Source organism: Felis catus, chromosome B4, assembly GCF_018350175.1.
Source record: "Felis catus isolate Fca126 chromosome B4, F.catus_Fca126_mat1.0, whole genome shotgun sequence".
NCBI classification, from domain to species: Eukaryota; Metazoa; Chordata; class Mammalia; order Carnivora; family Felidae; genus Felis; species Felis catus.
In genome coordinates, this window is record NC_058374.1 from 4,941,931 (window position 1) to 4,958,210 (window position 16,280).

Sequence of the window (16,280 nt, forward strand, 5' to 3'; positions counted from 1 at the left end):
GCCACTTGAAATAGCAAGAGCACCAGCAAGTGTGGCAAAGATGAGGGACACCTGGTCCTAAATCACTGGGTCAAGGACGTGGTCACGCGATGAGAACTCCTTCAGCTGCAAACCAGCTCCGGTGGCTGGAAGGCTCCGTTGAGTCTCCGAGAAACATCAGGAAAGCACCGGGGCGGTCCCTACGGATAAGTGTAGGCGAGTAGGCCGGGACCCCAGGAGGGACCTTAGGCCGCACCCCAGGCCTGACCCTAGGTGGGACCCCAGGCCGCATCCAGGCCTGCCCTGCCTTGGAGGAGGGTCTGGCGGCCCGGCCCCGCGCTGTGCGCCGGATCGACCGCCAGGGGCGCCATTGACCCACTCGGCGGTGCGTTCGCGGCTCCGGCAGCAGAGGGCGCCGCTGCTGCGCCTGTGGACTTGAGGCTCTCTTCGGGGGTCGCGGGAGAGGCCGCCGACCCCGGCCCGGGACGTCCACGCCCACTCAGCCTCGGCCCGTGGCGCTGCCGAGAACGCGCACGGCGCGGGGACGCAGGGCCGGCTCTGCGGGTCGGCAGGGGCGCCGGGGCCTCGGGCCGGGAAGGCGAAGCGGGGGCGCCGGGGGGCGCCGGGGGGCGGGGGCGCCGGGGGCGCCGGGGGGCGGGGCAGCTCTCCCTGCGGCGCGCCCCGCCCATCACCTGGTCCGCGAGCGCCCAGCCGCTTCGGCGAAAGGCCCGGCCCGCCCGCTCCTTGCTGGAGCGAACAGCGGTCCGGAGGGCTGCCGTCGGGGTCCTCCGTGCTCCCCACGGCCTCCGTGACAGGGGACAGCACTGCCTTCCCCCGCCGCGCTGGCAGGGCCAACGGACCTCTCAACTGAGGTCCATCGTTTAAAAAAATTTTTTTTTGTTTTTAATGTTTATTTTTGAGAAAGAGAGACAGTTTGAGCAGGGGAGGGGCAGAGAGGGAGGGAGACACAGAATCCGAAGCAGCTCCAGGCTCCGAGCCGTCAGCGCAGAGCTGGATGTGGGGCTCGAACTCACCAACTGTGAGATCATGACCTGAGCCCAGTCGGGAGGCTTGGTCAACAGAGCCCCCCGGGCACCCCTGGAGTCCACGTTCTTGCTGGAACCTCCACTGTTAGTAACAGTTGTGGAACTTGCACCCAAGTACCTGTGTGCTTATTTAGGTCATAATTCTGTAAATGCACTTCTTTACTCATGTGTTATGTACATCATAAAACACCCCTCAAAATAGAAAAAATGTTAAGCTGAGCCAGAGATGAAATAAAAAAAAAAAAAATTGAAAAGAAATTTAATCATGGTCCAAACTCTGTTCTCGCTAATTTATTGTGTTTGGTAACAAATTCTTTTCGAAGCAATGGTGTGAATATGCTTTACTGGTTTTTTGTTAATCTTGATTCGATAACTTTGTGATACAGAAATTTGAAGTTCTGATTCTAAATGCAGTTTCCTTTGAAACGTGGTCTTCATGGCAGACAGCTGGAGCTGAAGACTCCCCCCAAGACGCGTGGGTGCAAATGGAGAGAGCGTGTGGTGCCGTGCTCTTAATAGATCATGGCCCTTCTCAGTCCCCTTTACCAATGACACCATTTTTGAAATTTGGACTCTCCAATAGATGTGAAGTTTTTTGAAAAATTACACTTTCGCTAACTTTGAGTAGGACGAGACATTTATAAAGATCTCCTGGAGGAAAGTTAGTATTCTATTTTGAAGTCCTTACAAATGTGTCTATGAACTGATAGCATTTGAGCTTTTGGACACTGAAGTTTAGGAAAAAGAGTGCCCCCCCCCCCCAACTCTATATTCTCAAGTCGGAGAGTTCCTGTTGCTGAAGAAAAGTATTTATGGTCTGGGTCGCCTGGATGGCTCAGTCAGTTTAGTGTCCCAACTCTTGATCTCAGGTGAGGTTATGATCTCGTGGTTCGTGAGTTCAAGCCCCACATCAGGCTCTGCGCTGACAAGTTCGGGGGCTTGCCTGGAGTTCTCTCCTTCACTCTGTCCCAACCCCCCTTAAAAATGAATAAGCTTTAAAAAATAAAATATATTTAAAAAAAGGAAAGTATTTATGGTTGATCATTTGAATGTGGGGGAAAATTAAAAATTGAATTTAACAACAGTTTCCAGAAAGGATTGTTCTTCCCCTGGGGTTCATTTGGACTTTTGAATTCCTCACCCCAAATTCTCATTTATCCCACCATTTGGTAACTAGCAATGTCAAGTCCCACGACTGGCTTCACATCCCCATGGTTCAATTTCAGAACAGGGGGAGGGGATGTGTATCGGGTTACTGGCTTCACTGGCTGGGCTAAATCACTCCTGGTTTTTTGTTTGTTTTTAATGTTTATTTAGAGAGAAAGGGCATGAGCAGGAGATGGCAGAGAGAGAGGAAGAGAGAGAGAGAATCCCAGGTAGGGGTTCTGCACTGTCAGCACAAAGCCCAATGCTGGACTTGAACCCATGAACCGTGAGATCATGACCCAAGCAGAAATCGAGTTGGATGTTTAACCCACTAAGCCACCAGGTGGTCCATAAATTATTCTTGTTTTTAATTCCGCTTCCTCCGAGCACACATTCTTGGGATTACAAAAGGCTGGTGGCAGGGCCTAAGGCTAGAGTCTCACCCACGTTCTTTTGACCAGGGACTGGAAAAGAATCCAGAAGGAGAGGGAAGGTGTGGATCTGGAATCAATTTTCCGGTTTCTTATTTTGTAAAGCAAACGTTTTATTCTGAGATCATTGTAGATTCACATGAAGTTGTAAGAAATAAGACAGAACATTCCAGGTACTCTTTACTCAGTTTCCCCCAACGTTACCATCCCGAAAACCCACAGCACCGCATCACAGCCAGGGTTCGGACCTTGACACAATCCGCTGGTCTTATCCGGACCTCCCCAGATGTGTACTGATTCGCGTCTGTGATTTTTTTCACGTATGTGTTTCGCGAACCCTTTGTCACAATCAAGAAAGGACGTGCCCATCACCACGAGGGTCCTCATGTTCCCTTTTATAGCTATTCCCCTCCCTCTTCTGTTTCTGCCCCCACTTCTCCTGCCCCCCCCCATTTAACAAAGGTATAATTGACAAATAAGCTGTATGTATTTAAAGTGCATAGCATGATGATTTGATAAGCATAGACATTATGAAATGATTCCCATGATCAGGTTAGTTAATACACCCATCACCTCTGATGGTCACTTTTTTTAACTTTTTTTTTTAATGCTTATTTTTGACAGAGAGAGAGAGAGACAGAGCATGAGCAGGGGAGGGGCAGAGAGAGAGACAGAGAGAGAGAGAGAGAGGGAGACACAGAATCGGAAGCAGGCTCCAGGCTCTGTCAGCACGGAGCCCGACGTGGAGCTTGAACTCAGACCACGAGATCATGACCTGAGCTGAAGTCGGACATTCAACCGACTGAGCCACCCAGGCGCCCCTGGTCACCTTTTTTTTGGTGAAAGCACTCACAATCTAGTCTTTAAGCAAATATCAATTATCCAGTCCAATATCATTAACTGTAATTACCATGCTGAACATCAGGTCCTCATAACTTAAAAGTCGTATCTTTTACCAACATCTCCAAATTCCTTCTACTCCAAAGACACAATGTTAGAACTTTTGTTCTTCTTCAAGGTCCACAAGGCTGTTGTTTTGTTTTGTTTTTTCCAGCTGACTTTCTCTCTCTTGTTCCTGTTGGGTTATTTATATTGTTTTATCTTCCAGTACGTTAATTATTTCCTCTGTCCCTTAATGTCTTTTTCTTAAAGTTTAATTATTTTTGAGGGAGGGGAGAATTCCAAGCAGGCTTCCCACTGTCGGTGAAGAGCCTGACTCAGGGCTTGAGCCCACAAACCGTGAGATCACGACCTGAGCTGAAATGGAAGAGTTGGACACTCAACCAACTGGACCACCCAGGCGCCCCCTCTGTTTATCCTTTGAGTTTCTTGTTTTGATTCTTGTAATTTTCAGCTCTAAAATTTCCATTTTGTAATTCTTTATATCTGCTGTTTCTTTATTGAAACTTTCTATCTTTCCACTAGTTCCAAGTGTGTTTGTCATTGCTCGTTGGAACAGTGTTTATAATGGTGGCTTTAAAATCTTTATCAGATAATTTTCAGATCTTGGTCGTCCTTTTTCATTCAGCTTGACACTTTCCTTGTTTGTGGCATTATGACTAATTTTTTTGTGGAAATATGACAGTTTTTATATTACCTATGAATTGAGTTTTAGATCCCTTTAAAAGGTCTGATAAAATTGTATAAGTGTGGTAAATTCTCAGAGCCAAAGAGAAAAAAATTCTTATGAACAAGCAAAAAGCTAGACTTTGGAAATAACTAAATGGTTAGTTTTTTGTTTTTTTTTAGGGATTTATATTTTCCTTGTGATCACTTCAGTGCATATCAGCATTTTAACCTCAGTGACACAGGAAACAGCAAAACAGACTAAAAAGTCAGGGCATTGATAGGTTAGGTTGTTTGAAATGTATTCTCATTTACTTTGGAGGGAAAAGACTGGTTTAGAGACTTTCATTTCCTAACCTGCGGAGTCACACCGTGGTTGACGAGGCAGCAACAGGGGATAAACCAAGAGCCTGGTGTTCGCCAATCATCGAACCAAATCAAAGAACTCTGGAGGGAGCACAGACAATGCCATTAACACTCCTCAGAAAATGGGAAATCCGGATGACGGCTAAATCTAAAAGGTAAAGGGAGAGTCTTAGTCAAGGAACTGTTTCTGTGCTGGGTAAAGAGACGTTTCTTTTAAATTGGCTTCAGGATGAAAATTAACGTAATCTTCTTTTGGGAACAAAACCAACCGGTTTGATAATAACCGCATACTATCGCATGACACTGTAATGAACACACTGTAGAAAATACACTTCCATGCTCATGAACACACTATAAAAATAAACCAATATGTTGCCTTTTTTTTCAGGTACTCTATTATTCTACAACTTAAGGAGCTAAGCTATTTGTGTTGATATTGTAAACTCCCAAGAGGGCAGAGATGAATTCTGCCCCTTTAAAAAAAAAAGTTTATTTATTTTGGGGGCAGACAGAGAGAGTGCGAGCAGGAGAAGGGCAGAGAGAGAGGGAGAATCCCAAGCAGGCTCCACGCTGTCAGCACGGAGCCCGATGTGGGGCTCAAACTCATGAATCTTGAGATCACGACCTGAGCCGAAATCAAGAGTTGGACGCTTAGCCGACTAAGTCACCCAGGGACCCCGCATTCTGCTTCTTTGAAAACAATGCCAGTCTGGTTTTATATATAAAATTAACAAATATTTCATGGTGATGATGAGGAAGGTAATAAGAATATCACTTGTTTCATTTCTTTTAAGCACTTGGAAATATTTCATCTGTGCCTTTACTTGGTGGGAAATTATATATTAGAACTAGGGATGGATACGGTGATTATGATATAAGTCAGTTCATCAGGGGACTTCCATTGTAGCAAGGTAGGTAAACTCCTCTTCTCATATATATATATATATATATATATATATATATATATACATAATTTTGAGAGGTAGGTAAACTCCCTCTCTCTCTCTCTGTATATATATATATATATATATGTTTATATATTTATATATATATAAATATAATTTTGAGAGGTAGGTAAACTCCTTCTCTCTCTGTGTATATATATATATATGTTTATATATATATATGTTTATATATATATATGTTTATATATATATATATAAACATATATATATATAATTTTGAGAGGTAGGTAAACTCCTTCTCTCTCTCTCTGTATATATATATATGTTTATATATTTATATATATATAAATATAATTTTGAGAGGTAGGTAAACTCCTTCTCTCTCTGTGTATATATATATATGTTTATATATATATATATATATATATATATATATATATATATATATAATTTTGAGGGGTAGGTAAACTCCCTCTCTCTCTCTCTCTCTCTCTCTCTATATATATATATATATATATATATATATATATATAAGTGTGTATATACATATATATACACACACATATATATATAAAATTTTGAGCCATAAAGTGCTAAATCACTATCGATATTGATTAAAATTGCTGACACCGCTAAGCATGACTGCCTGGGTCTCCACCCTCCCTTACCCTTCCCTCTCTATTGTTTTACGATATCATTCATTCAACCAGTGTTTATCACTCAGGGAGACAGAATTTTAAAAATCCCACCCTGGGAATCTAGCATTTCAATCGAGGTAAACAGAAAATAAGCAACGTAAATCAAGAACCTGGATGGTATGCTAATGAGGACTATCAACACAAAAACGCAGAGCAGAGAGAAAGGGTTGCGTTTTCAGGAAGGGTGACAGAGAAGGTGTCACGGAGGTGAGCCCTGAGTGCGGACGTGAACGTGGTGAAGGAGCGGGAGGAAGAGTGTCGCAGGCAGAGAGAGAACGGTCCCTGGCACAGGTGTGTGAGAGGGACGGCCAGGAGGCCACCGGGCTGCACGGGGTCAGCGGGGCACAGTAGAAGGACGTGGAGGCAGACGGCCAGGGAGGCAGCGTCCTGCTGGCCCTTGCGGGTGCTGTGAGGAAGGTGGCCTTCTCCCTGAGTGCAATAGGCTACCGGATGTCAAGAAGAGGGGTGCCCGTCACTCTGGCTGCTGGGCATGGACGTCGGGTACAGAGGCCGGAAGAACAGACGGCAGCCAGTTGCCTACCTGAGCCGGAAGACCTCGGTGTGAGCGTGTTTGTGGTGCGTGTGGTGGGGGCACCTGCGAGCAGTTGCCACTGGGAGCTCAGCGTAGACACGACAGGTTTTGAGATGTCTATCACACACCCAAGTGTCGTTGAATAAAGGGATATGCAAACGTTGGTCCAGGGCTCAGGTCGGGGTCGGGTATAATTTGGGGGAGTGTATATTTTAGATGGTGTTTAAAGCACGAGACTAGATTAAACCACCGAGGATGTGGGTGCAGGCGGAAAAGAGAAGGGGTCCAAGGATGGCGCCCTTGGTCACCCCAAAGTTAAGAGGTCGAGCTGCTGGGGAGGAACCTGCAAAGAACACGACAAGGGACATGGCCAGGGAGACGGGGGGAAACCAGATTGGCTGTGCAGAAAGCAAGCCAGGAGTGTGTTTCTAGGAGTGTTCCTCCCGCTAAAGCAAGACGAGGTCGTGGCTGACCTGGGCGAGAAGAGTTTTGGCAAAGTGGACAGCAGATGTCTGGTTGGCCTGGGTTCAGAAGAGCAGGGGAAGAGAGAAGCTAGAGGAAGCGAGGACAGCCTTCTTCAGGAAGTTTCCGTGTGAAAGGAGAAACGGGATGTAGAGTGAAGTCGGCTCAAAGGGAGATTTTTGTTTTTTTAAAGACAAGAGCAGGTTTGAGTACCTCTAGGAATAACTTCGTGGGGAGGGAAAAACTGACGATGGAGGCAGACAGTGGGATTTAACCAGGTTTCATGTAGACCGATGAGGAAGGCAGAGGGAGAGAGGCATTAGTTGAGGGTGCCCGCAAAGGACGCCATCCCATCGGTTGACTCTGGAACGCAAGCAGGGTCGGGACACAGGACATTAGAGTCCCAAGGGAAAGGGGGACGGAAGGGCTGGAAGAGACGGTGTTTCCCAGCCACTTTCCTCCAAGAGGAGGCAACCCCTTTGTGGATTGGAGTAACTGGACTTCTTCTCCGTCCTGCTCCCCAGGGTCTACGGTAGAAGGAGCTACTTACAAAGGATCTACAAAATAGCGAATGTTCCTGTTTAGACTGTCTAGACTTTCCATGTCCTCTGGTGTCAGCTGGAAATCCAGAGCCTGTCAGAAAGGTGAGAAGACTGACTCAGTTTCCCTGCAGCAATTACTGTCCGCTTCTCCTCCCTCCCCCAACCCAGACACACATTTACGTAGGAATGTACGTAGGTTTTACGAGACGGTTGTCATGAACCTGGGGGCTCGTTCCAAACGAGAGTCAGGAGTGTGTCCCCTTGGCTGTTTGAACTCAGATCACCCTCGGGGGCTCTGGGTGGCTGACTGCGGCCGCAGCAAAGGAATCCTACCCCCTTTCAAGCCTAAATCCCATCTCATCTAGCTCCTTCATTCCGCAGCTGAAGAAATCAAGGCCATACTGTTGGGCGAAAAAACAGGACTGAGACCCAAAGCTGACCTTCTGGGTTTCTTTCCCACTTCCTCGTTCCCTCCCTGCAGCAGATGGGGGGGGGGGGGGGGATAGTTAGACACCGCACTCGCGTGCATAGCGTAGGCAAGGAGGCGAGCCTGGCCCAAATATACCTTGGGTGCCTCGCCGATGACCCAGAGCAGAGGGAGACGAGGTGCCTCCATCAGTCCCCTGCCGCCCACAGCCCTCCCGTGTACCTGGAAGTTCTCCCGAATTCTCTCCTCATTGAAGCTCTTGGCCAGGGCCACCACCCCCCGCTGCAGCTGGTAGCGCAGGGCCACCTGGGCTGGGGTTCGCCTGTGCCTTGCAGCAATGGCACTGAGCACTGGGTCCTCCAGGAGAACTGGGTTGTTCTTGCTCAGCCTGGAAGGGAGGCAGAGGTGCAACGCGTCCGAGGCTGTACGTCCATCTTACGTGGGACGGCTGGGTGGGTTCCATCCTCTGAAAATCCGCCCGATTACCCTCTGGCTGTCTCAACATCTGTTTTTGCTTCTTTTGGCCAATCCAAAGAAGAAGGACCAGAGAGAGGCAGGCAGAAAGGGACTCTCAGGTATTTGCTCATTTTTTACACGTTTCTGAGAAATTCGGTAAAAGACTGGATAAGCCAAGAGGACAAAATTTTTGTCCCAACTAAGAGCCGAGAATCTCCATTATAATAAATAAACCACCTGTTTTCTAAGAAGTTGCTATTTCAATAATGCTTTCAACTAATTATCTGCTTCATCAAGTGCTAAGAGGAGCATTTTTATACTCCTCTTCAAGAGATAAAGAAACCCAAACTCACAGAAGCTCTTACTTGTCTCACGTCCCTCAACTATCAAGTGTTCGAATCGTGGCCCGGGTTCCCTTTGCCACTCTCTAAACCCAAAGCTTTTGAACTGGGTGAACGTTCTAATCAGTGATTTTATTATTTAACACTGTCGTATCGAGTCCCTACAAAGTAGGCTAGTGAAAGGGTTGGCAAAGACGGACTATTCCTGCCGTCTACCACTCATCTGCCCCAGAAGGTTGAGCGATGACTCCAGAAGGGACAGTGTCCGTGATTAGAATAAGTGCAGAGAGGTCATTACCATTCCTTCCCTGAGTTGGACCCCAAGGCCGCGTACGCAGTCAAGACGATGTCCTGGGACTTGCAGAACTCCAGCAGTTTGCTCTGGTTGAGGTAAGGCTGACACTCCACCTGCAGAAAGCAAGCAGAAGGGTTGGATTCCAGGAACATAAAGTGCTGTATTGCATGACAGCAAACACATCCGGGCGGTCCAGCAACACGGGGAACACACGACCGTCACCCACAGCTGGGCCAGGGGAACTGACAGAGACTTGCCCTCCAATTACTGCCCACGGGCAGCAGAGCAGTACTGAGAAACGGGCTTGGTGCTCATGACAGACGAGTCAGATCAGGAGGTCAACAGACGCGCTCAGTCTCTCGGACAGGAGACCACGGGGCTGGCCTTGGCTCCCCTTCGCGCGTCGCTCTGTCCAACGAGAAGCAGCCCCTGCCTTTCTTCGTTCTTCGTTCTCAGTCCCTTACCCTGACCTCTTCCCTTCACAGCTGCCACGCCTGGAAACCAGCCACTCATCCTTCACGTGTGACTGACTTTCCGTGAGGTCAGTCTTCAGCTTCAGAAACCAGAGCGCGTTCGTCTTTCCCACCACAGTCTGTTGTGATGCCTCTGCTTGACCCGTGGAGCCTTCAAACACCGGCCCTGCTCTACGTCACTGCACCTGTTCCCTTCCCCAAGCCCAGTCTTGTACCGTGTGTACAGGGCTCGGGGGCTTCTGGCCCTTTGATCATCGAGCGGAAATACGTTGCTCGTTGTGACTAGTCAGAAGCTGTTACTAGCGTTGTGACCCGCACACGCTACCGGTGAGAGGGGCTTCTGTGCCGTAAAAGATAATCAGGGGTACAGTCATCGTCCTTTCTGTGCAGGGGACCTGGACACCCAGACGTATGCGGGTCAAGACGGTCACCCCGGCCACGGGATGGGTGGGCTAGGGGCCAGCTCAGCTCAATTTGTTGATTCTCGGGCTGGCCTTGGCTATTTCCCCTTCCATGACACGGGTTAGGCTCACGTAAAACCCTGGGTGGGCAGGCTCTAGCGTCATGGTGTCCGTTGCAGGGGGGGCCTGAAGAAAACGGAATGTCTTGACTATTTTTCAAGATGGCTACTGGATTTTTCCCCAGTGTTCAGTGTGAAAACCTGGTAGGGCTTCTGGAGGTAAAACTCAGGAGAGCCTGGGGACAGGCCCATTGAGGAGCCCCCTGGAGATGTTGGCTCTCAGACTTGACGCTGAGGCTCCAGCAACTCCGGAGCTGCTGTTCCACATCTTCCTGCCCCATAGTGACCCTGGCGGCCTTTTCGTTCCTGGCAAACCGCGATTCTCTGTGTCAGCCTCTCTCTCTCCAGTTTTCTGGCCAGCAGCTGGCTCTGTGGCCTCAACTCTCTGATGGATCTGAAAAGAGTTGTTCGTTCTTGGTTTATTCAGCTCTTCTTATTATAAGGACACAAGCAACAACTCCCGAGCTCCTTTCGGGCCAGACCCCAAACTGCGAGTGTGCACGTGCACTTTCTGCCACACGCCTTTCTTGCTGCCTCTGCTCTGACTCTGGTGACTCAATAAGAGTGAGCAGGGATTGGGGCACCTGGGTGGCTCAGTCGGTTGAGCGTCCGACTTCGGCTCAGGTCACGATCTCGCAGTCCGTGAGTTCGAGCCCCGCGTCGGGCTCTGTGCTGACGGCTCGGAGCCTGGAGCCTGTTTCCGATTCTGTGTCTCCCTCTCTCTCTGACCCTCCCCCGTTCATGCTCTGCCTCTCCCTGTCTCAAAAATAAATAAACGTTAAAAAAGTTAATAAAAAAAAAAAAAAAAGAATGAGCAGGGATTGAAGAGAAGCAAGCAGCCCGACTTCGGCCCCACTTGAACTGTATTCCCCAGCACCGTGTGCAGGAAGGGCCCAGTGCTGGCTTCCTGGGACTGGTTCAGCCACCACGTGCAAATGACCTGTCTGCGTCACGGTTGTCTCGGGCATGAACACGGACGGGGAGGAAGGGTGATTTATAGTATTCGGGGAACAAGACCAAGCCACCTGACCTGAACTGCCATCCACTCAGATCACCCCTCGGGTCACGACGAACTGTCCTCTGTTCAAGCTTCTCAGGCCCACGTAAACTTCCCACCAGCCAATCAGTCTAAGCTTGGCCGTGGTCCGTTCGCTCTGTAGAACCCAGGGCGACGTACGGCTTCTTCCTTAATTCTTCACCATGACCCCAGGCAAAACCAGTTTCTTTACTTTCTCTAGACTGACGATCCCCAAGGTGGAGGTAAACCTCCCAAGGGACACAAAATACAACTTTTCATAATTCTTATTTGTATTCTTCATCTATAAATAAGAGAAAAAAACGAGCCTCACTAATATTTAATACATGGATCGGCTGTCACTCTCTGTCAGCCTTCATGTAAGAAGTTTAGAAGGAGAGAAGATAAAGCCAGGGTGAACGTGACCCTCCCGAGGACAGGAGTGTGGCCGCTCACTTCCGTGCTCACAATTTCTTCCGTAATTCTCCAAGATCAGGAAGTTTATGTGTGGCTTTTTAAAAAAAAATTTTTTTTTTAACGTTTATTTACTTTTGAGACAGAGAGAGTCAGAGCATGAACAGGGGAGGGTCAGAGGGAGAGAGGGAGACACAGAATCGGAAACAGGCTCCAGGCTCTGAGCTGTCAGCACAGAGCCTGACGTGGGGCTCGAACGCACGAACCGCGAGATCATGACCTGAGCCGAAGTCGGACGCTTAGCCGACTGAGCCACCCAGGCGCCCCAATGCATGGCTTATTAAAGTGGGTTTATCTTTTTTTTTTTAAGTTTATTTATGTATTTTGAGAGAGAGAGAAAGAGAGAAAGAAAATCCCAAGCAGGCTCCACACTGTCAGTGCAGAGCCCGATGCGGGGCTCAAACTCACGAACGATGAGATCATGACCTGAGCCAAAATCAAGAGTCAGATGATTTAACTGAGCTACCCAGGCACCCCTAAATTTATCATTTTTTATTTATTTATTTTTTATTTTTTTTTTAAATTTTTTTAACGTTTTATTTATTTTTGAGACAGAGAGAGACAGAACATGAACGGGGGAGGGGCAGAGAGAGAGGGAGACACAGAATCGGAAACAGGCTCCAGGCTCTGAGCCATCAGCCCAGAGCCTGACGCAGGGCTCGAACTCACAGACCACGAGATCGTGACCTGAGCTGAAGTCGGACGCTTAACCGACTGAGCCACCCAGGCGCCCCAAATTTATCATTTTTTAAATAAATTTACTATTTTGAGCATTTCTAAGTTCAATGTTGTGAATGTATTCACATTGTCGGGGGCTGATTTTGTACCATCAGGGCTCAGTGGTTATCTCATGACACAGAACTCAAAAGAATTACCTGTTTTCTTTTCCACAGGAGGGCTCCAACTTTACTGACCAGAGATGAGAAAGATCCAGACTTTGTTAGCTGCACATTTCTAGGACCCACCCCCATTACACACCTAGGAGATTACACTCCAACCTGAGCCTCGGGTGTTTTTTTACAAAGTGACTTGGCCTTGGGGACTGTCTTCAACAACTTGCAATGCAACTCTGTTCCCTTCAGGAGAGGGCAGTGCTGCTGGTGACCTCGTTGAAATGACACAAGAGGAGGGGTAGAGTTGGGGGGGGAGGGGCGGGTCCACGGGGCTCACCTGGTTGCACACGGGCTTGTACTTGAGGCTGGGCTTGTCCAGGATCCTCTCCAGCTGCTTGTGGTTGAAGTTGGACACCCCGATGGACTTGGCCAGCCCTGAATCCTTGCACTTCTCCATGGCCTGGGGAGGAAGGGGCTGTGAGGAGTGATCCCTGCAGCTGGCTGGGGAAGCAGGGAAACGGGGATGGTGCCGAGAGAGGGGGCTCGGGATGGGAGAGAATATGACACAGGACAGAGGAAGCCTTGAAAGCTGCGGATGTCAACAAACGAGACAGGGATTAACCGGGTAGGAGGAGAATGAAAAATAAAATAATAGGAGAAAAAGGGCAAGAAGACGCAGTGAGATATGAAGGCAAGGGGTGCAGGACCCAGCTCAAGGAGCCGGTGCGGTTTTTGGCCGGACACCTAGAAAAACTCGAGCAAAGTCACAGCGAGGGCCAGGCGCACAGGAAGTGGAGCCTGTGCAGCATGGGAGGCAGGAAGGGGCCAGACTGTCCCCCCGACTGTGGCTCCCTGTTTTCTCTTCGACCCCCTTTCCCATGAGGGTCACCAAGTTCCCTCTGTTCCCGTCACACGTGCCTCGTTGCTGTTCTTGAACATGACAGGTTCTCTCCCGTCTTAAAAACTTGGCCTCGGCCTTCTTTACGTCCGTATCGCTCTTCCTCCGGATACTACACAGTCGGTTCCCTCGCTTCTTGCAAAGCTTTGCCCAGTGTTACCTTGTCAGCGAGGCCTGCCCTGCCCACTCTGCTTTTGTTGTCCCTCTGTGTCCCAGGCCTGCCCTGGCGTTCTCAGCTCCCTCATCAGCTTTATTTTCTCATACATCCCCCCACGCTGCCGTAGCACCTGCCAGTCCGTGGGGCTGGAAACCTTGGTTTGTTCACCAGTGCGGCCTGAGCACTTAAACACACTCAGTACTGAGTACACCACAGGCACTCGGTAAGCACTTGCTGAACTATGAAATGCGGGAGATGTGAAACGGAGGCAGAGGGACATCCGGGGACTCACCCAAGTCTACCTGGGGGCGGAATTGGACGAGGTCCACATTTCCTGAATCCCCTGTCCAGCCTCTCTCCCCCAACGTCAGAGACGTAGCTATTCAGAGCCGTACTCACCTCCCACGTGGCACAGAGATCCACTGTGTCGAAAATGAGTTCTCCGTGTTCGTCCTTTGGGAAGAGCTCTTCCCCAGGCTGGGACACAGGGAAGAAAGAGAGGTTGTACAAAGCTGTGTTTGGCCTCAGCCAAGCTGTCGGGAGCCTACAGACCTTGAGGCTAATGCAACAACCTATTCTCATTCTTGAAAGGAATTGTAAGGTTAGGCTGAAGACAGAGAAAGTACATTGAGGGAGTATACCTCCTAGAAAGGTTTTAGCTGCTCAACATCGTGTCACAGACAACTTGGGACACCCAAGACCCCATCCTAGAGAGAGGCTACAGTGATGCCACGGCTCAACAGGCACCTTGGCCTTGGATTCTCGTGAGATAAGCTGCTCTTACCCCTGCTTTACACCTGGAGGTGGTCACACAGTAGAGCGACTCGTGAGCATCTGGAGGGTTGAGTTTCATCATTAAATTTCCTATACCTCAGCTGGTCTCCATATCGGGACACTCCCCAGACACGAGTGGGTAGGAGGTGGACATTCAGGACCATGGGGTCTTTTTTTTTTTTTATTAAAAAAAAATTTTTTTTAATGTTTATTTTTGAGACAGAGGGAAACAGAGCGCGAGTGGGGGAGGGGCAGAGAGAGACACAGAATCTGAAACAGGCTCCAGGCACTGAGCTGTCAGCACAGAGTCAGACGCAGGGCTCGAACCCCGAACCGTGAGATCATGACCTGAGCCGAAGTCGCTCAGACGCTTAGCCGACTGAGCCACCCAGGTGCCCCCAGGACTGTGGGGTCTTGAAAATACAGACAATGCATTTGCAAGATCGAAGCAAAGATATTGAAAGCCAGTGAACTCTTACACTCTGGGGCTGAGATGGGACTTTTGCGGCAGAAAAAAAGGGGGGGGGGGAAGCTTAAAGTATTATGTATGTTTTTTTCCTCATTTTTACAAACTATATCCTCTCTTGTATTCAGCTCTTAATTTTTACGTTGATGATTAAAGTAAAAGAACTTTCACTAACCTTCAAAGGTATTGGGATATGTATAAGATAAAGATCCACGTAGCTCAACTGAAGTTTCCTCAGCGATATTTCCAAGCTGGTTTGAACCAATTCTGGACGTAAAAAGGTTCCCCACACCTGCAATGGTTGAAAGGGAAGGTATGAGATTCTTTCAGAATCTTTAGGAGAAATTAATAAAGTGCACAACTGTCACTATTTACAGATGACAGACAGTATACAAAGACTCCACCAAAAAACTATCAGAACTAATAAATTCAGAATTCTGTACGGTGGCAGGATACAAGATTAATATACAGAAATACGTTGCATTTCTATACACTAATAAGGAAGTAGTGGGAAAAGAAATTAAGAAAACAATCCCATTTACGATTGCACCAAAAACAATAAAATCCCTAGGAATAAATGTAACCATGGAGGTAAAAGACTTGTGTTCTGAACATTGGAAGACATTGATGAAAGAAATTAAAGATGGCACAAACAAATGGAAAGCTACCCCATGCTCGTGGACTGGAAGAACAAATATTGTTAAAATGTCCCTACTACTCAAAGCAGTCCGCAGATTGAACGCGGCCCTTATCAAAATACAAATAACATATATTTTTGCATACCTAGAACAAACAATCCTAAAATGTGTATGGAACCAGAGAAGACCCTGAATAGCCAAAGCGACCTTGGGAAAGAAAAACAAAACTGGAGGCACCATAATCCCAGACTTCAAGGTATACTACAAAGCTGTGGTAATCAAAGCGATCAGCACTGGTACAAAAACAGATGCACAGGTCAACAGAACAGAATAGAGAGCTCAGAAACAAATCCATGCGTATATGGTCAATTAATCTATAACAAAGGAGGCAAGAATATGCAATGGGAAAAAGACGAATGATGTTGGGAAAACTGGACAGCAACATTAGAAGAATGAAACTGGACCACTGTCTTTCATCATACACACAGAAAAATAAACTCGCAATGGTTAAAGACCTAAATGTGAGACCTGCAACCATAAAACTCCTAAAAGAAGACACAGGCAGTGACCTCTTGGACATTGGCCTTCACAATATATTTGTGGATAGGTCTCCTGAGGCAAGAGAAACAAAAGCAAAGATCAACTATTGGGGCTGCATCAAAATAAAAAGCTTTTTCACAGCAAAGAAAACCATCAACAAAACAAAAAAGCAACCTACACAAAGGGGAGAAGGCATTTGCAAGTGATAAATCTGACAAGGAGTTTCTATCAAAAACTACATGAAGAACTTATTCAACTCAACACCGAAAACACAAAATAACCTGATTAAAAATGGCAGAG

At 47.8% G+C, this 16,280-nt stretch overlaps 1 protein-coding gene across 6 annotated transcripts in view; it reads right to left on the reverse strand.

Moving 5' to 3' along the window:
• Nucleotides 1–4,449: 4,449 nt before the first annotated feature.
• AKR1C3 (aldo-keto reductase family 1, member C3 (3-alpha hydroxysteroid dehydrogenase, type II)) overlaps nucleotides 4,450–16,280 on the reverse strand; it is a 133,672-nt gene continuing 121,841 nt past the window's right edge. For 2 of the 6 annotated variants that reach the window (XM_045060821.1, XM_045060822.1), the window contains 7 exons: nucleotides 14,978–15,094; nucleotides 13,962–14,039; nucleotides 12,845–12,967; nucleotides 9,196–9,305; nucleotides 8,323–8,488; nucleotides 7,682–7,764; nucleotides 6,112–7,494 (listed from right to left, as the gene is read on the reverse strand). In XM_045060821.1, coding sequence (XP_044916756.1) covers nucleotides 7,413–7,494; nucleotides 7,682–7,764; nucleotides 8,323–8,488; nucleotides 9,196–9,305; nucleotides 12,845–12,967; nucleotides 13,962–14,039; nucleotides 14,978–15,094 — 759 coding nt within the window. In that variant the 3' untranslated portion in view covers nucleotides 6,112–7,412. Of the gene's footprint in view, nucleotides 4,683–6,108; nucleotides 7,495–7,681; nucleotides 7,765–8,322; nucleotides 8,489–9,195; nucleotides 9,306–12,844; nucleotides 12,968–13,961; nucleotides 14,040–14,977; nucleotides 15,095–16,280 lie in introns of those variants that run through there. The other 4 variants (XM_023256288.2, XM_023256287.2, XM_045060825.1 and 1 more) reach the window with 4 other exon arrangements.